The sequence below is a fragment of the Canis lupus genome, chromosome 3, assembly GCF_003254725.2.
Source record: "Canis lupus dingo isolate Sandy chromosome 3, ASM325472v2, whole genome shotgun sequence".
NCBI classification, from domain to species: Eukaryota; Metazoa; Chordata; class Mammalia; order Carnivora; family Canidae; genus Canis; species Canis lupus.
This window is the reverse complement of record NC_064245.1, coordinates 2,893,259-2,919,885: the sequence shown is the minus strand read 5'-3', so window position 1 is coordinate 2,919,885 and position 26,627 is coordinate 2,893,259. Positions and strand designations below refer to the sequence as shown.

General features: G+C 35.9%; 1 protein-coding gene across 14 annotated transcripts in view; it reads left to right on the top strand.

Moving 5' to 3' along the window:
* Positions 1-26,627, top strand: part of FER (FER tyrosine kinase) — a 433,137-nt gene that overhangs the window by 257,522 nt on the left and 148,988 nt on the right. For 13 of the 14 annotated variants that reach the window (XM_049107895.1, XM_025438260.3, XM_049107885.1 and 10 more), the window contains 3 exons: positions 13,036-13,092; positions 20,868-20,983; positions 23,415-23,509. In XM_049107895.1, coding sequence (XP_048963852.1) covers positions 13,036-13,092; positions 20,868-20,983; positions 23,415-23,509 — 268 coding nt within the window. The remainder of the gene's footprint in view (positions 1-13,035; positions 13,093-20,867; positions 20,984-23,414; positions 23,510-26,627) is intronic. The other variant, XM_049107893.1, reaches the window with a different exon arrangement.

Below are 26,627 nucleotides of genomic sequence, written 5' to 3'. Positions count from 1 at the left end.
AGAACTTACAGAAGTAAGTTCCAGGTAAAGTGACTTTGTAGTACAAATGTACAGAGGTTCAAAATCAACGATAACCAAAGGCTCAGTCTGTATAAAGAACAAAAAGAGACCCTTGAAGGAGAGAATGGAATGAGAATACAGATCTGTAGGAACAAGATCATGCCTCAGTATGCTGTTGAAAAGAGTTTGCATTTAATCTAAGACCAATGAGACACTATTGGAGGATTTTAACAAGAGGAATGACAGGTTCTTAATCGCATTAAAAATCACTTAAAACTCTCCTCATGCACTCAGAGTATACGTGAGGGGGAGATAGAATAAAGAAATCAAGTTAAGACTTTTATAGTGGTCCAGGGGAGAAATAATGTTTGCTTGGTTTTGAGTAGTGTGAGCAGAGATGAACAGAAAATAGATGTGTCGTTATCTGTTGAAAGTAAATCCAACGTTTCCTGATGGATTGTATATGGGGAATGAGGCAAAGAAAAGACTTAAGAATGACTCTCAAGATTTTTGGTTTGAGAAACTGGATGAATAGTAGTTACTGAAATGGAGAATTCTCTGAGAGGAACGTATTTCTGGGTGGAGATATAGGAGTAGAGTGTTCTATTATGAAAATGATTACTTTAAGATACTGTTAGACATTCAAATAAAGACATCAGTAGGTAATCATTAGCCAAGTCTGGAACTCAAGGGTTAAAAATGGACCCTGTTTCTTGAACATACTACCCTCTTCCCACATCTTGGAGCCTTTGTTCCAGCTCTCACTTCTATCTGGTATAATCTCTTCTGGTGTCTTCACCTGGTGTCAGTCTTTGCCTAAATGTCAGCTATCTAAGTGGTTACCTACACTTTTATTCTCTGTCTCAGTATTTGTGTTGTGTGTCTTTTTTTGTGTGTGATTTTCAAACTTTTTAAAAAATTTTTTCCTATGCTCAAGGAGCTTTGCTCCTTTCACCTTCTTCAGCCAATGTCTATCACAGTGCCTGAATAGATATTCAATAAATACTTGTTGAAATTTGGGAGAAAGGAATCATTCGAGCAGGATCCTATTTCCTAAAAAGGAAAGGCAAGGTGCTTGGGGTAGATTGCTGTGAGAGATGATGGACTCTTCTCCTGCCAAAGGTTTGAGGGTTAATGAGTAAGAAGGATGCTTGATGTTCAGTAAGCACTTATTGTATATTAGGTACTTTGCTGAGCACCTTATAAAGATTTCACTTAATAATTGGAACCGCCATATATGGCAACAACTATTTTTATCTTAATTTTGCAGATAAGGAAACTGAGGCTCAAAGAGGCAAAGTTGGTGAAAATTGCACAGCTATATTTAAAGGCCAAGCAGCTTGACTCCATAGCATCCCTCTTAACCATTAGGTAGCACAGAAGGCTCACGCCATGCCACGTTGCCAAGGATCTTTCTGTTTCCTTAGCCATCGGAGATACTGAGGAAGATTCAGTGCCACTCAGTAGCTTTTTGCCAGTGTCAGGTTCCAGAGATAAATCCACTCCCCTACCAAAGGACCATCCAGTGTATACCTTGAGGAAAGACAATTGTCATTTCCTGTATACCTCTTTCTTAGGAGGTCGCCACCACACATGTAGGGTGGAGAGAGGTCCATAGGAGCAAGCCCCTGACTTGCTTCAACTCAAAGACATGTCTCTTCCTTTCCGCTTAGCCACTGGGAAGAAAGCCAAATCCACCTGATACAGACCTCATCTTCCTGTCAAAGGAATTTGGAAGGTTTCCCTCCTCTTCTATTTTTTGGAGTAGTCTGAGAAGAATCGATATTAACCCCTTTTTTAAATGCTTGATAGAATCATTTCCGATGCCATGTGGTCCTAGACTTTTGTTGGTTAGGAGAGTTTTTTTGATTATCGATTCAATGTCCTTATTAATGACAGTTTTATTCAAATTTTGTATTTCTTCCTGGTACAGGAAATTCCTAGTATGTTTCTAGGAATTTATGTTTCTTCGAGGTTGTCTAATTTTCTGGCATATAATCATGCATACTATTACAATTCTTTGTATTTATGTGGTGTTGGTTGTTATTTGTCCTCCTTCATTTCTTTGAATCCTTTTTTTTTTTTTTTTGTTAATGAGTCTGACAGAGACTTTATCTACTTAATGGCCAAAGTGTAAGTAGGGAAGAGCAAGGATAGATGCTAAACTAAAAAAAAAAAAAGGCTAGAAGTCTCGTCTTTTTTGCTCTCTAAAAATAAAGATACTCTCTAGTTTCCCTTCTTCTATTCTCACTGGGTAATAAATTCCTGAGAGCAGAATCTGTACTTTGCCTTAATCTTAAGGAATTATAAATGATAGTGTTTAGAGATGAATCGTAAGTTACTTCTTACAAGGATTTGATAGACTAAGTTGAATCTGCCTATGTTTCTGGTTGATTATTTTCAGTTACTCAGTTTCCAGAACTTGGAAAGGGTCTGTATCAGCATTTTTTCACTTAGGGCACCTGCACTCCTTCCTTTGGGAGGGTGTAACTGTTGGCTCTGAGCGTTTTAGTCAAGAAAAATGACACCTTCTAAAGTCAAGATGAATAAAAATGAATTAGGAAATTAGTATATGTACAGAGTTGTACAGCCTTTCCCCCATAATAGTATACTGGTAGATAATTATATAAGTAGAGAAATTCAATAGACATGAATTTTAAAAAGAAATAAAAGTCTCTCTAGAAAGGATAAAAGTATACGATACACATAAAAAAAAAAAAACTATATCATGTAACTTGCACCTGTAATGAAATATCTTCTAAGGTGATAAGTCTTTCCCAAATAAAAATCATTTTAGGGGAAACAGCTTTTGGATGATTAATTTACAGAGCATTTAAAGAAATATTCAATTACTTCTTAAATGGATTCCATACATTCAGACTACTGTGCATACTTGTCAATAAGGATTTTCACTCTGATGTAACCCTGATAACTTCACTGACAAAGCTGAACACATTCTGAGTTGAGTAATCCTTGGACTCTAAAAATAAGCAATGGCTGAGATTTAAAGTGGAACAAATGTGCTTAGCAGGCTAAGCAGGTAATGAAGCAAACTGAAAACTTGTGTACAAAAGAAAAGTAGAGATACCAATTATGTCTCAGTATGAATAGTAGAAAAATTATAGACTCTGACAATCATTTTATGTCCCGTATTGTGGCATTTTGTTAATTATTCTAAGATGTTGTGCTGTGGCTTCAAAATAAAAGCTCTGAAATGTCAGTATGTTCAGAAAGCCCATCCATCTACTTTAGGTGTTAATCTTCAGAGTGAAAAAAATTTCAAAGCATGTATTTAAATGTGTGCCTTAAAAAAAAAAATACTATGACGTTGGATGATTCCTTCCATCCTTTTGACCATGCTGTGGATAAAACTTTATATTTCCGCTATTTCTGATAACTAAATTCACAAGCTAGACCTACCTTACATTAGCTCATGCTAGGAAATAGGTTGTAATATTAGTGAGTTGTTTTGCATTTGTTTAAGGCAGAATTATCAAAACAACCTGAAGAGTGAAAATGTTGCATTAAAATAGAATTCACTCTTTCCTCAAAAGAACTCTCTTCATTTGAATTTTGAATATGGGCAAGAGCTATAGGGCTAGATTGAGATCCTTCTGCAGTAGTAGAAGTATTTTCTTTAGGGGAGCTTTCTTCTTATAGAACTAGGCAGGAATCAAAGTGAAGCATTCACTTACATCACTAATTACTCTGATTTACCTGTTGGAGATCTGACTTTAAGCATGTCCCTCTATCTCCATAAAGCCCTTTAAAAGGATACCTTTAGAAAGAAACACACAGCCATCCTGGAGGGATTTGGCAGGGCTTGGTTTGCATAATAAATAAGGACCACCTGCACCCTGTGGCAGTCCACCAAGAAGTGCCATTAGTCCCCTGCAGCCCAGGCCAACTGTGGGTAGTTGTCTTCAGCAGGTGAACAAAGGAGAAATGGCTTATTTGGTACTTTGTTCACTTCGTTTTAAATAGCTACTTTTGTGAGGCCAAAGTAATTCTGCGATTTAGGTTTTAACATTTTAAAGCTGTAATTAGGTTTCATTTCTGGTTATTTTTATAGTTCATGCCTACTATTACACCTATTCATGTGTGAAGATGGAGGATTTATAAGAACAGTGTTTTCATGAAAGTGGGAAATACTATAATAATGGCTTAATTTCATTGATTGCTTTTTCATTGTTTCTTTAAATCTCATAGAACAACTGGTACAGAGTCATTATAGGAAAATGGATGGAAGCTTTGTCATATATTATCTAGTGGAAATTAGTGGTCTGGAGACTGAAGTGTGAGCTCCTTTTTTAGACTGTAAATTATATAATGATTATACAAAATTGATTCATAATTTGGCCAGCTATTTACTTAAAGCCATTTCACTTAATTACAACTTGAAAGTTTTATTGTAATATGTTTTTGATGCCAAAATTGTGAATGTGCGAAATGTAAAGCTTTAAATTAGATTATAATCTAGTAAAACCAGTGAGTGAAGAGCAATCCGGAATTGATTTACATAGCACTTGTTTGCTGAAAGCCCTGTAACCACCAGTCAAATCCTTTTAGGACTAGAACTTGAAACTTGAAATAGAATGTAGGACCCACTTTGCTTCAGTTAGTTAAAACTATTAATTGCATGATAGTCGTTCTCTGCACTTGAGTCATAGGCATTGTTTTAAGTTATTCCAATTTGGGAGGCAGTGGGAGGCCATGTTATTGGTTAGAAAAGACACAGCCTTTGGAATCAGAAAAATGCAGATTCAAGCACAGTTTCTGTCATCTGCTACCTCAGGAACTCCTTGCTCAGAGCCTCAGAGTGTCCCACCACCACATGGTAGTTCTCGGATGCCCTGGAGAGATTCCTGCAACTTAACCTAAAGTTCTACTCAAGGCTCAGGTTTATCCCAGTGAAGGACATACACAAGGACAAGAGGAACAGCAACGGCGAGATCAGACACAGGCTGACTTGCCTCAGTTATGTGGCATTTGCGCGTTCATGTCTTCCTTTCCACCTGCAGGCTGCAGAGACATTTGTGATAAGTCATTGCTCAGGAGATCCTCTCTGGGTCTTGGAGTCCAGGGTTTTTAAAGGTAGCTGATCACACGCTGCCACATGAGCAGCCAAGGGGAGGACCCCAGACCAAGCCCCAGGAGCACAGCATGGCTCCTTGTGTTTGCCTCAGACGTGCCGACAACGTGTTCATCTTGGCCTGCTTCGCCAGGCCTGTGGACTGACATTACTCAGTAACTTTGGAACATTCCAGTAGTTTAGCTAAGGGTCATCCCCATGCCTTTGGCGGTAATCAGGAATCCAGTGAAACTGTCCTGCTGTGTGAACCCTTTCCTAATCAGGAGCTGCGAAAGTCCAGCATGATAGAATTGTCCTACAGACCATTTGTGTTTTGTCTCTCCTGTCCTGATGAACCTCCTGACTGCGGTCTGCCCCACTGGAGCACCTGGGATATCCAGAGAAACTCACTGAGCTGCAGGAAGGACCGGCTACCACTCACTTCCGGTTTATTGTTGACTGAATCCTTTGAGTATTGCTTCATCTGAGAATGTCTGTTTATTCTTTTCCTACTTAAAAGATAGTTTACCTCACTCAGCGGCCATTCAGTTTGGGTTTTTTCAACACTTGAAAACTCCTGTGCCACGTTCTCCTGAACCTCATAGTTTCAGAGGAGAAATGTCTCCCGTTCCAATCGGTGTTCTCCTGTCGGTAATGCCTCACCTTTCTAGTTGCTTTCAAGACTTTACATTTCAAAAGTTTAATCATGATATATGTCTTAGCTTGAATTTCTTTGGGTTTATTGTAAGTAAGTTTCTGTCCGCTTCTTGAATTTGTAGGTTTATATCTTTTACCAAATTTGGGGAGTTTTCAGACTTTATTTCTTGGATTTGTTTTTTAATCCCATCTTTCTCCACTTCTTTTGGAATTCTGATGACACAAATGTTCGATCTTTTCTAATTGTCCCCGTGGCTCTGTTAATTTTTTCCAACCCAATGTCTCTTTGTTTAAATTGAGTAAATTCTCTTGATCTGCCCTGAAGTTCAGGGATTGTATTCTGTTTTTTTTCACTTTACCGTTGAGCCCACTCAGTGAGTTTATTTTTGTTACTTTTTAATGTTATAATTTCCATTTCTTTCTCTTTTATAACTTATCTTTCTATTGTTGAGATAATCTGTGTTTCCATTTGTTTCAAAAGAATTTATGATTGGTGATGGCTGCTTTTAAATCCTTATCAAAATTACATCTGATCTGTTTACATGTTGGTGTTAGTTGACTGCTTTTTCTCATTCAGGCTGTAATTTTCTTATATACCGGTGTGATCAATGGTTTTTTATTGTAACCTGAACATTTCATCTATTTTGTTGGGAGACTCTGGGTCCTACGTAAATCTTTTATTTTTGCAGGACTCACACTCACATCGTTTGGGTTTAACATGCAGGTGGACTGTGGCTTCAATGATGGTTTAATTTTCAGAGTCTTTGTGGTGTTTTGTTTGCTGGTTTATCTGGTTCCCACTTGCTCCTTTAGTGCTGTGTTGGGATGGAAAGAATTTCTGTAGGTTGGGCTGCCAGATGTTTCACTGTAGGAGAAGGGAGTATCAGGCACATGAGTTCTTTGGTTCTTTGCTTGTCATTATTTCCCTGCCTGCAGGGAATACGGTGCACTGTCTAGGCTGGGTGCTTGTGGTGTTCTCTCTGTCAGGGTCCTCAGCTGCCTGTGTCTGGACAGGAGATAGAAGTCTTAGGTCTGTAGGGACAAAGAGGCTTCACAGGCCAGGCTACTGTTTGTGGTGGTATTTTCCTTGAGAGTACAGCCCAGCTCCCTTGGTATTTCTTGGTGGGGGGTAGAACATATACCACTTTCATAGGAACAAAGAGACTTTCCAGGTTTAGCTGCTTGTGTACAGGCTCATCTTACTAGTGCTTCTGGGGCCCCCCAGTATTCTTTCACAAGGCAGGGGAGTTTCTGGTCCAGAGCAAAAGAGAGCGTTTCTTCTGACAACTTACTCTTGTCCATCCACCTGCTTTTGGTGCTGAGTTTACCTGGTATTGGGGAGGACTACCATTTGATCCAGGAGAGATGGGTTTCCCTGGACTGCCTTCTACTGTGAGGTAGAGAATCGAGCCTCCTTCTGTTGTGTAGATGAGACTTAAGACACCCTGTTATGTTGTTCCCCCATTCCTGGGTCCAAAGCAATTCAATTCCCTCACCACCTTTCAAAGTTCTTTCACTGTCCCTCACCTTATCTCCATGGTTTATAGTTATACTTAGTGGAAAGGAGCAGGAAGGATTGTATTTACACCAATTTGTCTAGTAGCCGTTTCATTTTAATTTCTTGTTTTGAGGAGGCTATATAATATATATTATGTATCAGTATAGTGGAGCAAATGCTCGCATTTAAAGAAAAATTTAATGGGTTGAATAATAAAAATTTAGGGACTCCTGGTTATGAAATTAAGTGAATACTAGATGGCTTGTCATTTTATTTTATTTTATTTATTCATGAGAGACACAGAGACAGAGATAGAGAGAGGCAGGGACACAGGCAGAGGGAGAAGCAGGCTCCATGCAGGGAGCCTGACGTGGGACTCGATCTGGGGTCTCCAGGATCACGCCCTGGGCTGAAGGCGGCGCTAAAGCGCTGAGCCACCCGGGCTGCCCGATGGCTTGTCATTTAAAACACCATGGTTTGGTCAGAAAGTGTACTTCTAGTTTTCCATCCAACACTCTTCTCCTTTAAGATTTCTTTTCTTTTATCATGATGTTGTATTTACTCTTTAGAAGATTCTCCCTTCTTTCTATGCTTTTGCTGCATGTATTTTTCTCATTTTAGTGTATTAGAATTACATTCATGGTCAAGGTTATCTCAAATTCTACCTCTTTGTGAAGCTTTTTGTGATTTCTCTAGCAAAATACGGCTTCTTTTTCCCAAGTCTTTATCATCTGCTAGATTTCTCATGTGATATTTTAAGTAACATTTTGAATAGTATACTCTAAAAGTTTATTTCATTTTTTTGAAATGTGCTTTCTTCGAGAAGCAATGCTAGCAGTGATTATTGGTAATGTATGGAACGTATAGATCTTAACCACCATTTAAAAGGGTCTAATGGAATATACACATATGCTTTAGGAGTTCTGTCTTCAAATTCCAGGACTATGTTCCTCCCCAGCCTTGCATCTTTTCCTTTCCAATATAGTCCCATAGAAGTGGTGGCTTGGGATGGAGGGATGGCACAGTCGGTAAGTGTCGGACTCTGGATTTCAGCTCAGCTCATGGTCTCAGAGTTGTGAGATCAAGCTCTGTGTCAGGCTATATGCTGGATGTGGAGCCTGCTTAAGGTTCTCCTTCCCTCCTCACCGCCTTTTTCTTTCTTTCTCCTTCTTTAAAAAAAAATAATAATAATAGTGACTTGGGACCCATTGCAAAGACAGCATGGTAGACTAGGAGAAAATTTGTTGGGAGTGAACTAGAAAAACAAATCCTTTAGTTTGAGAGGAGTCTGGAGAGAAGGCAGGTGTTGGTAGATGATGGCAATTATCAACTAGTAGATAATAGAAACATGGATATTTCTGCACAGCCTCTCTGCTTCATTCATGTACAGTTATATATACCCTACTGTGTCTCATTTTTCTACCCAAAACAGCATTAACTTAACCTTTTTTTTCCCCTTTGAAGAATCCTGTAGAATAGCATAGAGTTTTCTTCCCCCCAAACACTGTGTATGACTTCTGACCACCTAGAGCAAGAGCTTTATGGTTTTCTTTATTTAGTAACTTGTAGAAATTTTTTTATAGAAAAAATTTTTATTATTTATTTTTTTTAATTTATTTTTTATTGGTGTTCAATTTACCAACAGACAGAATAACCCCCAGTGCCCATCACCCATTCACTCCCATCCCCCACCCTCCTCCCCTTCTACCACCCCTAGTTCGTTTCCCAGAGTTAGCAGTCTTTACGTTCTGTCTCCCTTTCTGATATTTCCCACACATTTCTTCTCCCTTCCCTTATATTCCCTTTCACTATTATTTATATTCCCCAAATGAATGAGAACATATAATGTTTGTCCTTCTCCGATGACTTACTTCACTCAGCATAATACCCTCCAGTAACTTGTAGAAAATTAAGGGAAAGTTATTTTGAGAAACCTGGGAAACTTTTCCATGTGTTGTCTGCCTCTTTTAACCATGTTCTTTATATGGACCACATATACCTCAGTGTTCAAACTACATACTATTCACACGTTTCTTTCAGATTCGACTTTCAATATGCTTATATTAAAGTCCTTAAGAATAAAGACCATGTTTAATTTAGCTTTGTGTTCACTTATCTTAGAATTTCTAGTATAACTGAGCATATGTATATATACAATAGGATATGTTTGGGGCCAGGCTCTGAGCTTCCACTCTTTATCCAGCATGCTATTTCAACATTTTGGCTTTCTTTTAGTAAGTTGGCATAGCATGGTATATTCCAGACTGTTTTGTCTTCTTATTGTAATACAACTATGCCACAAGTGAGTCCTGGAAAAAATCTTTCCTAGTAGTCTCTCTGAGTAGAGTGAGCTCATTTGTATACACTATGAGCTAGACCAGACCTCTTGACTGCTCTGCTCTCTTCAGAAGTCCTGCTTTCTTCCAGAAGAGGGTATTTACATTCTGTTGTCTTATTGCTATGGTAGTAGCAGACTAGCTTTGAACAGTGTCTCAGGTGTGTATTTCTAGTTTTCACTATTCTTTTCACCATTTATATGGTAGTCCCTTTCGGGAAAGGAAAAGAAAACGATGAATCTCAAGTCAGTTAATTTTTGCCATTCTGGGGCTAGAATGGATGAAGTTTGAAGTTGTAAGCTATAATGAATCTACTGAATAAACTTTCAAGTTTATATTACACTAGTATAAACAGTTAAATATACTTACTGAGTTTCTTCAGCATACAGTTGCTTTTTAGGATTCTTTTTAAAAATTTGTCGTTTAGATTGTGTATTTTGACAATTTACATTTAATGTACTTATTGATACATTTGGACTTAGGACTACCATTGTATATTTTATTCTGTTTTTTGTTTTCCTTTTCCCCTCTCTTATCTTCTTTTGACTTATTTGAACACTTTTTTACTATGCCATTACATTTTTTTCTCTTGTATTTTTGATTATGTTGCTTTGTAGTTTTATTCTTTCGTTGTTTTTTTGTTTTTGTTTTTTCGTACTTGCTCTAGAAACTATCAAAAACATTTAACTTTTCACAATATACAAAAAATCAATACCCTAACACTTCAAGTAGAATGCAGAAACGTTATTACAGTGTGGGTCTCTATAGCTTTCCCTCCTTGTTGTACTTTTCATATGTATTGCATCTAAGTCGAAAAATTCATCAGAAAATTTTATACTTTCTGTTTGTCAAGCATATTTTAAAGAACGCAAGAGAAGTAAAGTCTATTATATTTACTCATCATTTTTGTTTTTATTTCATTATCATTTTGGTAAAGAGCTTCATTTAGTGTGTGTGTGGTTGTTTATTGTTGTTGTTTTACCTATTGCCTGCTACTTTCAAAATCAACATAATCTAAAGGTAGCCCAAAAGGTCTTGACTTTTGGGTCTTCTTCTTCTTTTTTTTTAAGATTTTATTTATTTATTCATGAGAGAGAGAGAGAGAGAGAGAGAGGCAGAGACACAGGCAGAGGGAGAAGCAGGCTCCCTGCGGGGAGCCTGATGGGGAACCTGATCCTAGGACCCCAGGATCATTCTCTGAGCCGAAAGCAGCTGCTCAACCACTAAGCCATCCAGACATCCCTTTCTTTTTTTTCTTTTTTTTTTTTAAGGCCATTTCAAGCTTTTCTTTTTTTTCTTAGAATTATTTATGTATGTATGTATGTATTTATTTATTTATTTATTTATTTATTTTTATCAGAGTTCAATTTGCCAACATCTAGCATATCACCCAGTGCTCATCCCATCAAGTGCCCCCCTCAGTGCCTGTCACCCAGTCACCCCACCTCCCATTCTACCACCCCTTGTTTGTTTCCCCAGAGTTAGGAGTCTCTCATGTCTGTCTTCCTCTCTGATATTTTCACTCGTTTTCTCTCTTTTCCCTTTTATTCCCTTTCACTATTTTTTATATTCCCCAAATGAATGAGACCATATAATGTTGGTCCTTCTCCAATTGACTTATTTCACTCAGCATAATACCCTCCAGTTCCATCCAGACATCCCTTTCGTAACATAAATTTAACTCTTCTCTACCTAACTTGACTTTTGGCCTTCCTTTAACCTTGATTTAGCATCGCAGCTATTCTTATTTCAGTAGCTCTTGAACAAAAATTTGGGATTTTCTTGCTTTTGTTCTTAAATTTTATCTAGTGTTTTTCAGTGGTTTGCAGGGAAAAAGTTGATGTGATCTTCTTATGTTACCACTGTTTGAGGTGGAAAAAGTTCTCAACAAATCAGTTTTGTAACTTTAATAACTCTTCTGCCTGTCAGACTTCATTTTTTTTAATAGTATACTTTTATTAGTGTATGTGGAGTGGAAATTAAACCCAAAAGTGCTACTGAAATGAAAAGTAGCATTTTTGTAATATTTCTTTTTTACATTTTTCATTTAGAAAAATCAGCTTTATGGAAATAGTTTACATGCAACCAAATTCACAGGTTTAAATGTATATAGTTCAATAAAATATCAGTAAATTGAATCTTTCCATAAACCCCCCAAATTCCTTCTTGGCAGTCCATCTTCCTTAACCCTTGCCTTAGGCAACCACTGATCTGATTTATATCATTATAGATACGTTGTCCATTTGTAACAGTTTATGTAAATGGACTCATTATGCCTGCATGTATTTAAAGTATATTTGGCTTTAGCTAGCTTGGCGAAATGTGCAAAAACCTCTGTTTCATGTATTTGGGATAAATTCCTATTTATTGCTGAATAATAACTAATTGCCTGACTACACTTTTTCTTTTTCTTCTCTTTATTCCCCCAGGCTCCTGTTTTTCCAGCCCTCTTTCCTTTCATTTCTTCCTTTCTCTCCTTTTTTGCTTCATTATTTGTTCCTTTTTCTTAAAAAAAAAAAAAAATGTATATATATACACACACACACACACACACACACACATATGTGCCTTTTTTAAAAAAAATTTTTATTTATTTATGATAGTCACACAGAGAGAGAGAGAGAGAGAGGCAGAGACATAGGCAGAGGGAGAAGCAGGCTCCATGCACCGGGAGCCCGACGTGGGATTCAATCCCGGGTCTCCAGGATCGCGTCCTGGGCCAAAGGCAGGCACTAAACCACTGCGCCACCCAGGGATCCCTATATGTGCCTTTTTAACCTTACAGTATTGTGTTGTTTCCTAGCTGATTTTTTTTCTAGATGAGATTTTTATATGATAAAATATTCCCTATGTAGTAATTAGTTCTTGAGAGCAGATAATAGGATGCTCTTTTATAATGGCATGTTTGCATTACTAATCTTGTATACCCTAGCGATATTATAATTGATACTTGTTGCTTTATATATAGTATAAGAAAATACTTGGGAAAGATAAGGACCTACATGTAAAGAGTGTCATAGACAGCTAAAACTCTGGCCCGTTTACATGTGGAAAAATTAGCTGTTAGTAATGTAATCTTAGATGATCAAGTGGGAATTGGACATTTTGCATTGTACACGAATATTCTCTCAAGTACTTATGACACAACTGTTATGAAATGACAAATTTAAGTATAGCCTAAGCTTTATGATGGGAGGGAAAGGGCATGTTCTGTTTTGGTTACAAGGATACTGTCATTTTGAAAGCTGAGATTTCTGATAGAAGTTAGTAATGTAGATTTTAAAGTCCAATTGTTTAGTAACATTTCTTAAATTTGTTTCATAACCTCCTGAAGTTACAACTGGTTAGTATGCTGTTGATTTAATGGTCTGAATGAAATACCCCTTAGTTCTCTTGGCTACAGCCTCAAGTGCATCTTACAGGAAATGCACTCTTGCTTGGGCTAAAAAGGTTGTTCTTTTTCTTTGCCCTAGGATAAGAAATGGGTTCTCAATCACGAAGATGTCACATTGGGAGAATTACTGGGCAAGGTACGTAGTCAGCTGAGCTAAATAACCACAAGCCTTTACAGTGACTTTGCACTCTGTAGGTTTCTCCGTTCTCTCCAAAGCCTTTCTTACATTCCAGCATGCAGCAAGGCACATCCCACGTGAACCCAGAAGAACACAGTACCACATCTGTTACAAATACTGCAGTATTCAGTGGAGTAGATAGGTGAAAGTCTTTGACAAGTTCAAGGATGTTTCTTGGCTTTTTAAAATAGTCTGTTTTCCTCTGGAAGGACTTAAACCGTGATGCGTTCATTACAGTGTGGTAAAGCCAAAACTAGTGATCAGAGATGGGAATGAAACGGAGGGTAACAGAAGTTTAAACACCCAATAGTTCTATTCCATTTGTTTCTGGTTACACAAGATAGGCTTACTGCTCTCTGAGATTTCAGGATCGTGTATAGAATCATAGCGTGTGACAGCACTGAATGCATGATTTCAGTCTAACAATTATGTGGATAAGACAGCTTTTTATATAAAGATTCATTTTATAGCTAGTTCTGGTAGTGGTCAGAGAAGGCATAGGTTGAAAGTCCTTTTTTTCCAGTCTAGTTTGAAGTTTCTTCCAACTCCTAGGCCATACGAAAGTGTATTATGCTTAATAATAATGGCAGATATTTGGTAATCATTAATCAAATGGACTATTTGCAAATTTATTAATTGCTGATTTATGATTGAGTCCCAATGGGTAAATATTAACATCTTTGTTGATTTAATTGATGTTTCTTTTTGAGAGTTTGAATTGAATATAGGTTTATAGTGCAATGTAAAAATAATATAAAATTTACATATTTAGAGAAAACTATCACTCATGTATTTGAGTGATCAGTACTAGACTTAAGGCTCAGCATTTTAAGTAAAGAAAGCAATGATTATTAATTTTTAATTCAAATGTCAAATTGATGAATTGACAGATTTTTCCGGTTGTTTTGTTTAGTTTTGTTTTAAGCTCTGATGTATGTTAACAAAGTAAATCCCTGTTGAAATAATCCACTTTGTAGTATTCTTCATATTATTTAAAAATATCCTTTCTAAATGGGAGCATTAAATTGCTATTGAAAGCAGTTTCTATTGACTGCTCATACTTATTAGTAAGTAAATTCTAAAGAATCTCAAACTAAAAGCAGCAGTTTATACATTTATTTCTTTTGTGATGTGCTCCTCATTTTTAAGGAAGTAGTCCTTCTTTCCATTGCTTTAGGTCAGTAACAAGTACCAGTAATTGGGCCAAAAATTATTACAAAGAAATTTCCATGAAAATATAACTAAAAAAAAAATTGTAAAATAAACCACTTACTGAAATAGAATATATAGAAAGGACTAAAAAATATATATAGAAAAAAAGGCTTTTTTTTTTTGTACCAAGAAAAAATATTTTCACTTAAAAAGAAATATTTCAGTTATTTTGATGTCTGGTTTAATATGTGAGATATGGTACCTTAGGAGGGATTTTGACCTTTAGATCATTGCTAGAGCCATTTCAAAGAATAACATTTTCTCAATGACAAGGCAGTAACACGAGGTTATTTTAAATAAATTTAATCATCTTAAAAAGACTGCAACTTTAGAGACACTGTGTAGCTTAATTTCAGCTAATATTTTTGAGTATAAGCTAATTTATGATTTAATATTTTCACTACCTATTCCTAATGAATATTTACAGTATACTCCTTCAGAGTGCATGAGCAAAAAAGAATTCGTCATGGTTTCTATACTAACAAACTTGGAAATTCAGTGGTAATAGAAGATTGAGATAGGAACTCTTAACTTTTTTATCCTTTTTTATTCTTCAATATATAATTAGACTGCATTTACTATATAGTTGGTATTCAAGAAATATTTTCAAAACTAACAAAAAAGAAATATTTTACTCACTCCTGACAGATTTATTGAATGTCTCCTTTGTACCAGGTACTATTGTAGACGTTTGGGATACATCAGCCATCAAAGCAGACAAGTTATCTTTGCCCTTAAGGAACTTACAGTCTAACTAGCAGGGGAAGATAGATAAATAATAAACATAACAAATAGCTAAATTTTATAATATTAAAGTATTCTAAGTCCTGTGAAAAATGTAGGGAGATTGGGAGTACTGCTGGCCAGCACTGCTGTTTTAATAGGAAGTTCTGGGTATGCTTTATTAAAATTGTTACTTTTGTATAAAAACTCAAAGGGATTTTAGCCATGAGGACATCTCAGAAAGAGGGTTCTAGAAGGCAGTAGCCAATACAGATTTTCTTTGAAGAGCAAGACAGACACTTTGGCCATAACTGAGTTCAGTAAGCAGGGAGGAATGTGATAGGATACGAAGTAGGTGAGGCATTGAGGGTGTAAATCATGTAGAACCTTGTATGTAGGCCATTATAATTGCTTTGGCTATGATTATGTATAAAAAGATCATCTAGTAGATGACTTTGAGTGAGGGGTGACTTTGAGTGGAGGGGGCGGCATGATCTTATTAAAAAGGTCACTGTGGCTGTTGTTTGAGTATAGACTGAGAAGTTGACAGGTTAGGAGGCAATTGCACTCACCTAACTAATAGATGATTGTTGCTACATCGGGGTGGTAGCAGGGGAGGTGGTGAAAACTTGTGAGTTCTGGTTATATTTTTAATGTGTGAACCAACTGAATATCCTGATGGAGTCTGTGTGGGGCATGAGAGAAGGTAGGTGTAGCAAGTTTACGGGGAATAAAATTAGGAGTTAGGTTTTGGATATATTCGGTTTTATCTGTTTTCTTCCAATGAAGAGGTTGGGAAGACAGCTGGCTCTCACTCAAGTCTGGAGTTTAGAAAAGAGATCTGTATGAAAAGTACAAATTGGCAGTGGTAGCATGTATATTTGGTAGTTATATGTAGCAGTTATTTCAGATTTTTAATTGAATATATTTGACATAACGTACATTTAAGGTACACAATATATTAAATCAATAAATTTATATACAGTAACATTGTCATTGAAGTAGTAGTTAGCATCTATAGCACATTATGTAATTATTCTTTCTTTTTTGTGGTTGGAAAGTTGTAGCCTCTTAGCAAGTTTGATTACAACATATACTGTTTATGTTCACTATCCTGTATATTAGATCTCTAGTGCTTGTTTCTCAAAAGTTTAGTTTATGCCCTTAGACAATGTCAGTCCTATATGCCCCCGCCATCCTCTGTAACCTCCATTTTACTCTGTTTTTATGAATTTGGCTTTTTTAGATTTGGGTTTTTTTTTTTTTTGGCTTTTTTAGATTTCATAAATGTGATAGTATATACAGTATTTGTCTTTATCTGACATCATAAAGTGCTCAAGTTTCATCCGTGTTATGGCAAATGGCAAGATGTCCCACATTCTTATGGTTGAATAACATTATGTTGGATCTATACACCATATATAGATGGCATTTACAGCCATAAGACTAGATGATTTCAGTACGGAGTGGTTCTCTATCAGAGGAGAGAATCAGAGGCTGAACCCTGGTCACTATGTTAATATGAGGCTTTAGACAAGAGAAGAAATCACCAAAAGAGGCTGAGAAAGCAATCAATTACAAAGGTAGAAAACCAGAAGATCAGATGTCTTGGAAGCCAAGAGAAGAGAGTATATCAGGGAAAACAGAGTGGTCAGTGATACAGAATTATGCTGATAGGTCAAATGAGATGATTACTGGGAATTAACCATTGAATTTAGTAACAATATGGCCACTGGTGATTTGGCTGAGCAGTTTCCTGAGAGTGTTTTAGCAGAAAGCCAGATTGGAATAGACGAAGAGAGAACAAGAAGAGAAGAATTAGAGATAGCAAGGATGAAGCTCTTTGAAGCTTTGTTGCAAAAGGAAGTTAGAGATATGTGGTAGTAGTTTCGAGAGAATGAATTGTGTTGTTTAACCTGAGAGACCCCTAACTCTGGCAAACAAAGGGCTGTGGAAGGGAAGGTGGGTGGGGGGATGCAGTAACTGGTTGATGGGCACTGAGGAGGGCACGTGACAAGATGAGCAGTGGATGTTATATGTTGGCAAATCGAATTTAAATTTAAAAATTAAAAAAAAAAAACACCTCAGACACAACAGCATGGTGGTTTGCAGTTGGAAGTAATTTAGGGAAAAACAGGTGATTTTAGAGGGAGAGATGAGAATTGGTGGAGCAGCATTAAGAGCTCCGTGGAGGGTTGTGCCCATGAATTTAAAGGGAAACCAGTCAGTGAGGTTGTGGATTTTCTTCAGCCACATTTAGCAGCATAGGTGCAAGTTAGACAGAGTGTTGAATTTAATCAGGATTGTAGATTTGACAGGGGAGTTTTATAAATTAAGAGGAGCAATGAAGTTGAGAATATATGGTAAGCAGTTATATTTGCTGACTGTACAATTTAAACTGGATAAGGAGGGCAGCCCGGGTGGCTCAGCGGTTTAGCGCCGCCTCAGCCCAGCCCCGGGATCAAGTCCCACGTCGGGCTCCCTGCATGGAACCTGCTTCTCCCTCTGCCTGTGTCTCTGCCTCTCTCTCTCTCTCTCTCTCTCTCTCTGTCTTCCATGAATAAATAAATAAACTTTTAAAAAATAAAAAATAAACTGGATAAGGAAGGAAGGACATTAAGGGTGGTGTTAGACAACAAAAGTGGTAAGACCTAAAGACTCAGAAGTTCCCATAGAGTCAATGGATTTTTGGCGTCTAGATACTAGAGGAAGTAAGCTGCGAATGTAGAAGCCAGCCAGAAGATGGGATGAATAAAATAGGTATTACAGTGGAGTTCATTATTGGCAGCTGTTTTGTTTGTTTTTATTTAGAGAAGGGGGGAAGGGACCAAGGGGGAAGGAGAGAGAGAATCTTAAGCAGGACCCACATCCAGCGTGGAGCCCAGTACGGGGCTTGAGTTCAAAACCCTGAGATCATGACCTGATCTGAAATTAGGAGTTGGACACTTAATGCACTGAGCCACCTAGGCACCCCGACAGTGGCAAAGTTTAAGGTATGATCCTAGAAAATAGGTTGGAGTAGAAGATTATTGGAAGAATTATATTCAAGAAACTGAGGGTTTGAGGAATTAGAAGGTACTCTTAAGTGTCTATTGAAATTGATAAGAGCTAAGACAGGAGTAACACTGGGTACTGTGTTCCAGGAGTTCAAATTGTTAATAAACAAAGGAAACTATTTTCAAATTCAGTAACTGAATTTGAAGGGAGCAGTGGATATATAATCAAATGATAAGGTTTCAAAGCTTGGTTTTTGGGAATGCAGGAGCGAAAATGGTTTGAAAGCAGTGACAGGGAGATAGTTGACTTTATATCATCTCCAGGGCAGTGGAAGGAGGAGGGGTGACAGGGAAATCATCACTTCAGTTCAGAAGGGAAAAGGAAGCTCAGCCACCATTTGAGTGCTCAAGTGAGAGCCAAGTTGGTTGGAATAAAAAGGTGAAGAGAATCACCGAAGAATACATTGAAGATAAAATGTCAATGATGATGGGCTGTGAATTTCAGTATGACTGAATTCCAAAATAGAACTACCCTATAATCCAGCAATTACATTACTAGGTATTTACCCAAAGAATACAAAAATACTAATTCAGAGGGAGGGATACATGCACCCCTGTCTCCATAGCAACATTATTTACAACGACCAAGATAGGGAAGCCTCCCAATTATCCATCGATTGCTAAATGGATACAGAATATGTGATATATATATATATATATATATATATATATATATATATATATATATATACACACACACACACACACACACACACACACACAATGGTATATTCAGCCATAAAAAGAATGAAATCTTGCCATTTGCAACAACATGGGTAGATCCTGTGGGTATAATGCTAATAAGTCAGAGAAAGGTAAATAGCATATGATTTCACTCATGTGTGGAATTTAAGAAACAAAATAAACGAACAAAGAAAAAAAAGGCAAACCAAAACCAGACTCTAAGTATAAAGAACAGTTTCCAGAAGGGAGGTGAGTAGGTGATAAGTGATATAGGTGAAGGGGATCAAAAGTAGACTTAGGACGATGAGCACTAAGTAATACGTGAAATTGCTGAATCACTACATTGTACACCTGAAACTAACATAACACTGTTAACTACACTGTAACTTAAAAAAAAGAAGAAAGAAGTTAGGAAACTTTGCTGACAGAAATTAAATGTAAAATGTAAATAAATGTACAGATATTAAAAATATATATTGAAATATTTCAGCAATTTTAAGTTTATTGATGACATAAAATCTACACACCTTGAACTAAGAGTTAAATTGCTCAGGGCACCTGGGTGGCTCAGCCAGTTAAGTGTCTGACTCTTGTTTTCAGCTCAAGTCATGATCTCAGAGTTATGGGATTGAGCCCTGCTTTGGGGCTGCAAGCTCAGCAGGGAGTCTCCTTGAGATTCTCTTCCTCTGCCCCTCTCCCGGCTCTCTGAATAAAACTAAATAAATCTTAAAAAAAATAAAAGAGTAACAGTGCTCGTAGAACCCAAACCCAGGGACACCTGGGTGGCTCAGTGATTGAGCATCTGCCTTCGTTTCAGAGCATGATCCCCAATGCGGGGATCGAGTCCCGCATCAGGCTCCCTGGGGAGAGCCTGCTTCTCCCTTTGCCTCTGTCTCTACCTCTACCTCTCTCTCTCTCTCTCTCTCTCTGTCTCATGAATAAATACATAAAATCTTAAAAAAAAAAAAAAAAAAAAACAGAAACTCAAACCCAATAACCAGCAGGCTCCTAGTTCAGTTACTTCTTGCTCAACAATAGCATTGAAGCTTATTTTAATGCTTTAATGCTTGCATATTAGTATTGTAATTATGTAAGAAATAGATATGCATACATAAAAACTTGAATACTAAAAAATTAGTTTTCTAGATCTTCTTTGTAATACTTTGGAGTTATTTGTTTTTTATTATTAACAGGAAACAAAGTTGAAATAAGACATGTTAAGTCAAAATAGGTTAGAGCCATCGCTTAAGGTTAGGGATTCATACATTTGATACAAACTCAACATGGGTGACCCTGGCATTTGGGTAAGCACCTCCTCTTCCTTAATGTCTTTCTGAAATTGACAATCTACTGCTGCTTGGTGACATTCCTTAGTCCACCTTGTTCTCTTGCCTCTCCCCTATCTCTTTATACTCTTCAACTGACATTTAGCTTTGTGGATCCAGACCAGCGGTCACCTCTTGGAATATTTGCTGTATCTTGAAACATTAATGGATAACTTTTTTAAAAAAGATTTTATTTATTTATTCATGAGAGAGACACACAGAAAGAGAGGCAGAGACACAGGCAGAGGGAGAAGCAGGCTCCATGCAGGGAGCCCAACGTGGGACTCCATCCCGGGTCTCCAGGATCACATCCTGGGCTGAAGGCGGCACTAAACCGCTGAGCCACCTGGGCTGTTGATAACTAATTAATCTAATAAAATTTAGAACTTGGGGGGGTAAAGAGAACTAAGAGATGTGAAACTTAAGTGCTTCTGATGGCTTCGATTTGAGTTTCTCCTTTTATCCTAGTCTCTTCGAATTTTTTCCCCCTTTTTTCCTTTTCAGTTCTCCTCAAGTTTCAATCCCCAAAAGGGTAGGTAGGTTGAGTACTATTTTTAAAGTTGGAGGATTGGTAAGAGCAATATTTCTGATCTTTATTTCCACTTAAAATTCTGAGTAAAGCTAACAGAATACTTTGATGAACTCAATTCATTATTATGTGCTTTCCTTGTGTTTTGCAAAGATTGATAAGGCTGTATTATACCCCAAACAGTAAATGTATTTGTATTTTCAGGGGAATTTTGGTGAAGTATATAAGGGCATATTAAAGGATAAAACTGCTGTTGCTGTTAAAACATGTAAAGAAGATCTTCCTCAGGAACTGAAAATAAAATTTTTACAAGAAGCCAAGTGAGTTTGCAAAATTAGTATTAAATGTGTGTTTATAATCTGTGAACACTTTAAATGTAAAGTTTGGAATTATCTTAAATTATGATTTACTGAAGTGTAGAGGTAAGCACTTTTAGAACCCCCATAAGTAAACACTTAGACAATGTTCTGACAAAAAGTTTGTTTTTGAGTTAAACTACAGATTAGTTACACAATCATAGTCAGAAGAACCAGATGCTAAAAAACTGAGTACTCTACAGTATTGGAATATTGCAGTATTTTTTGTTTTTATCACACGCATATATCATAGGCATGTATATGTGCAATGTCATGATTGTCTTTGTAATAAAAATCCTATATTCCATATACAAATACATAATTTATACACATATATTTAGATATGTATAATTATATCTATCTAACCCTCCTTAAGTGTTTTCAGTTGATTGTCTTTTCTGAGCTCTTACCTTTCTTTTTTGAGAAGCTCAGATTCTTCTTCATCTCGTGGTTGGGCATTTGTTCCAAAATCTGCACATCGTTTCTTTTCTAAAATCTTCTAGGTCGATTGCCTTTTTTTTTTTTTTTTTACTAACTAAAATTTAATGTTCTAACTTGCTACTCCTGTATTGCGTATGATTAAGACTATTCTATTAGTGATTAAATCCAGTATATACAACATAGTATGAGACAAATGGGAAGATGTTTTTGCCAGAGTAATGATGGACTCTCATTCTGAGATGCAAAGAAGGGGAATACGTGGATATTTGCGGTATAAAGGGAGAAAGGGAAAGGGGTATGTGTATGTATGGAGGTGTGTCTCTATAATGGCATAGTATATAAGATTGAAATTCCCATAAAGTGGTGTCAGAGAAGCAAGGTGATGGCAACAAGAGAACTAAGTGCCATAGGATGGAGTGTTTTGATGTACATTTCTCCATTCATCATCTAAAAATGAGTATCAATAACAATGGATTAACCTAGTTGGATGCATTTATTAAGTATTATTTATAGAATAATGTTGTAAACTTTTAAATGTCCATTATTGGCAGGTCAAAAAAAATGCTATGATAAAGCATGCTATCACAATGGAGATTCACAGGCTTATTATTTTATAGTTATTCTTAGGGATTGTTAAGATATTTTGAAAATTAATTTTCTTGCTTTCTAATTTGTGATTGTTTTATTGTAAGATAAAGTATTAAATTTCATAAAGTCCAATGGAGAAGTCCATTTTCTAAAGTAGAATTAGGAAGTCTTAAGTTAAAAATGAGAATTGTACACATGGGAACTCTCAAGTGTCATTAAATAGACGATAGAGTTATATATTTAGACTTAATATTGAGTTCAGCCTGGCTATTTTGTGGGCTTTCTTTACTAAACAGTTTCCAACTTAAGAAATGACATTTTGAATTAAAGTCAAACCATTCTAAGACTTCATTTTTAATTCTTTGTAGAAGTTGCAAGCTCCAAGCTAAGTGACGATACTTTCCATATCTCTAGAATTTTTCCCACTCTATCTTTTCCCTTTATAAAACTTTATATATTTTCAATCTAAAACGTTTTTCTTAGAGCTATCTCTGCTTTAGTTGGGCTTGTACAAGACATTTATAAACTATTTTATCTTTCTCCCAATAGTCATTTTTTCATTCTTTTAGGAAAGAAAACTGCATTTTTCAAATATGAGTGAATTAATCTGGAATAAAATTTGGTAACAGAAATATTCAGAGTAGACAGGCCTATGAGGGAATATAATTTATTTTTAACTTATGCCTGGAGGGCCATGGATGAGGCTATGCTATTTTTATAGCTCTGGTAAAATTTTGTCTTTATCCAAGTAGAGTCCCTCTGCTTCAGCTCAAGTCTATATTGAAACTGTTACTCAATTATTGTTTAACCTTTGGTCAGTTTTCTCAAAACTCAAAAGTTATTATTTTGAAATTGAACATGATGAAGAGAGTATTTTATAAAACCTAACACGATGATTAGCCATTTGCATTTACTGATACGAATTAAATTATTTATGTATTTTCATTAAAGTATGTTCTAAAATACAACAAAACAAAAAGATGCCTTCCAAGCAGCTTACAGTTTTTGGTCCACTAATATTTGTCAGTTATGCTTTCATGGTAGTGGCTTAAACAAGATACTTTGAAGGGAATTATGTATGTTTGGGACTAAGTTGTTCATACTTGGCATGGTTGTTAGTTATTCAAAGGAGATAGTATATATTAAATGAAAATTTAATTGAATCAAGGAGAATTGTTTGTACCTGTAGTTTGCCAGTATTTACGAAACTTGTATACATCCTATCATTTATCATAATTTGGCTTCATACAAAAATTTTAAAAAGAAAATTATGTTGAATAAAGTATATTCTACTTGGCCACACTATTCATGATTTAATGCTTTAGTTTTTAAACGATAACTGTTTTTATACTTTTCTCTCATCCAGAATTCTCAAGCAATACGATCATCCCAATATTGTCAAACTTATAGGCGTTTGCACACAAAGACAGCCTATCTACATCATTATGGAACTGGTTCCAGGTAAGATTTTAGAGGTTTTCTCAATGACATTTTAATGTCATGTTTTATTATTTTTATACATTCAATCTCTTTGATTTCTCCTTGTAAAGTTCTCAACAATTCTGTTTAGCATTTTCCTGATGACAAAGATCTGTACATATGCTCGAAATTTTAAAGTCTGTTACTTTGCTATTGTCTAGAAAATGTCAGCCAACCTTTTTTTTTTTTGAGAGATTATTATAGTGCGATTACACATTGAATTTAATTATGTATGTTTTTGTTAGGAAAGCTGTTTATAAAAATAGTCTACTTGGCTTAACTTTATAACAGTGATAGTACTAACTTATATTTTGTTCCTTGTTATTTTCCAAGTACAGTACCACACATCCTCTTGTTTGGCTGTATATAAAATTCCATAGTGTTTTGAATTCCTTATGAACTACAAATGTCTTTCATAAGTGAACAAATAAAACAAGTAATTTGTTGAGGAATTTGTCCTCTATTTCTTTCTGGTCACTTTCAACACCTTCAGGTCTTATGGTTAACCACTTTTGCCAAAAATCAAGGATAACCTTGAACTGATGGAGTATATTTTTAAGTTACTATCTCGTATATCATCTTGGTAGAAAATATAAAATTTGATCGTGGTAAAATTTATAAATATTTAATAATTGACAAGGATTCGCTTAAACAAGTATTTGGTCATCTTAAATTTGAGGGGATGCCTGGGTGGCTCAGTGGTTAAGCGTCTGCCTTTGGCTCAGGACGTGATCCTGAGGTCCCAGGATCCAGTCCCCCATCAGGCTCCCTGCAGGGAGCTTGCTTCTCCCTCTGCCTGTGTCTCTGCCTCTCTCTGTGTCTCTTATGAATAAATAAATCTTAAAAAAAAAAAAAAAAAGAAATTTGAAGGAACATGAAAAATAGGTCTAACTCATTATACAGTAAATAAAACTGATATTATAGATTGCCCATTAGATATTGCTCACATAGTTCTATTATTTAAGGCTAGTTGTTCCCATTTTTATCACATTGATTTGCTTGCTATTGAAATAGTTCTTATTATTATATAACTGCAGGGTTTAGGATCATCATCCTTTACATCCTCATCAGGATAGCACTGTAAGATATATGTTTGCATGGTTTACACTATTTATGATCCATATCTTAAAGTAGCTTTCAATATAGTTATCAAAAATGATATGGTCTAAAATTTTAAAAATAATAGCTTATAGTTTTAACTAAATGTAATATACATATACATATTTTCAGATAAGTGCAAATGAAGTCCCCAGTTGTTAATAAGGGATGTTACTGAGAAACTTAGATTTGAAAGGTAGAGCAGAGTTGTTGAGGAAAGGTGATTTTGGTCTCAGCATGGATGACAAATGCCAGATAGTAGGTTCAACTTGAACAAAAGAAGATAGCTTTGCAGGAGAGGGAGGTTAGTGTTTATCTGACACTAATAACCTGTATTAATATTTTTAAATGAATGAGAATAATAGAAAATTAGAAAATTGAAAATGTAATGAAAGACAGAAAATTAAAAATGAAAATTTCCCACTCAATAATCTAACCCTCTCCCAAAGCTGATTGCTATCTAATTCTGTGTGTGTGTGTGTGTTTTTCCAGGAAAATATTTAATGCAGATACCTGATTTTTATGCACATCCTTTAAATTTAATTATAAAGATATACTCTAATACTCTTCAGATCTTTTTTCTCTTATTAATATAACTTAGAGTTTCATATTTATCCATATAATTCAGGTGCCCCTCAAATACCTAATTTTTAATCGGTGTAATTTGTCATTCATTCTTTTTGAAAATGACTTTGATATATTGACACTTTAAATATGACAAACTTTATTGTCTCTATTTTGACTTCTGTATACCCTTCTCTACCCTCTGTCCCAGTCAACCACTGAGGTGCCTTCTATTCACTATAAGTGAGTTTGTATTCTAGAATTTTATAAAAATGGAATCATACAGTCTGTATTTTTTTCTGGTCTGGTTTCTTTCATTTAGCATAATTTAAAAATTGATCCATTTTGTAATGTGTATCAGTTCACTTTTTATTGCTGAATAGAGTTCCCTCATAGGGATATACCACAGCTTACTCAGTTATTGATAGACTTTTGAGTTGTTTCTTGTGGGCAACTACAAATGAAGCTGCTGATAATATCCATGTACAAGTCTTTATATGGACATGTACTTTAATTTCTAAAATTCTAGGAATGGAATGAATGGATACTTGGAAATATGCATGTTTAAATATGTTGGAAGCTACTAAACTGCTGTCTAACGGGATTATGCTAGTTTGCATTCCCAATAGCAGTCTATGAGAGATCCCCTTTCTCCATCTTTTCATCAGCTCTGTCTGGTCAGTCTTTAGCCATCCTGATATTTGTGTAAAACCTTAATGTAATTTATTTTTCCTAATAATGTTGAGCATCTCTTTATGTGCAAATGTGCCGTTTGTGTATCTTCCTTGGTGAAATGTCTATTCAAATCATTTGCCCATTTTTAAAAATTGGGTTGTTACAGCTGAGTATTGATTCTTAACATACTCTGGATGTAAATCCTTTATTGGAGGGATGCCTGGGTAGCTCAGTGGTTGAGCATCTGCCTTTGGCTCAGGTCATGATCCTGGGGTCCTGGGATCGAGTCCTGCATTGAGCTCCCCATGTGGAGCCTGCTTCTCTCTTTACCTGTGTCTCTGCCTCTCTCTGTCTCTTATAAATAAATAACAGTTCCAATAAAGGATTTATTTAAAAGATGTTATTTTTCAAATATTTAATCTTGGTCTGTGATTGGTCTTTTCATTCTCTTAAGAGTGTCTTTTGAAAGCAGAGATTTAAAAAATTTTTAAAATATTTTATATAAATTAAATTTGCCAACATACAGTAAAATATCCAGTGCTCAGCCCATCAAGTACCCTCAGAAATTTTTAATTTTGATGAAGTTTAAATTATCAATTTTTTTCTTCTATAGATCATGTTTTTGTTGGTACACGTAAGAAAGTTTTGTTGAACCCAAGAGCACATAGATTTTCTTCTATGTTTAGTTCTATATGTTTTATAGTTACAGAATTTATAGTTGAGTTTGTGATCCACTTCAAGTTAATTTTTATATATACTGTGA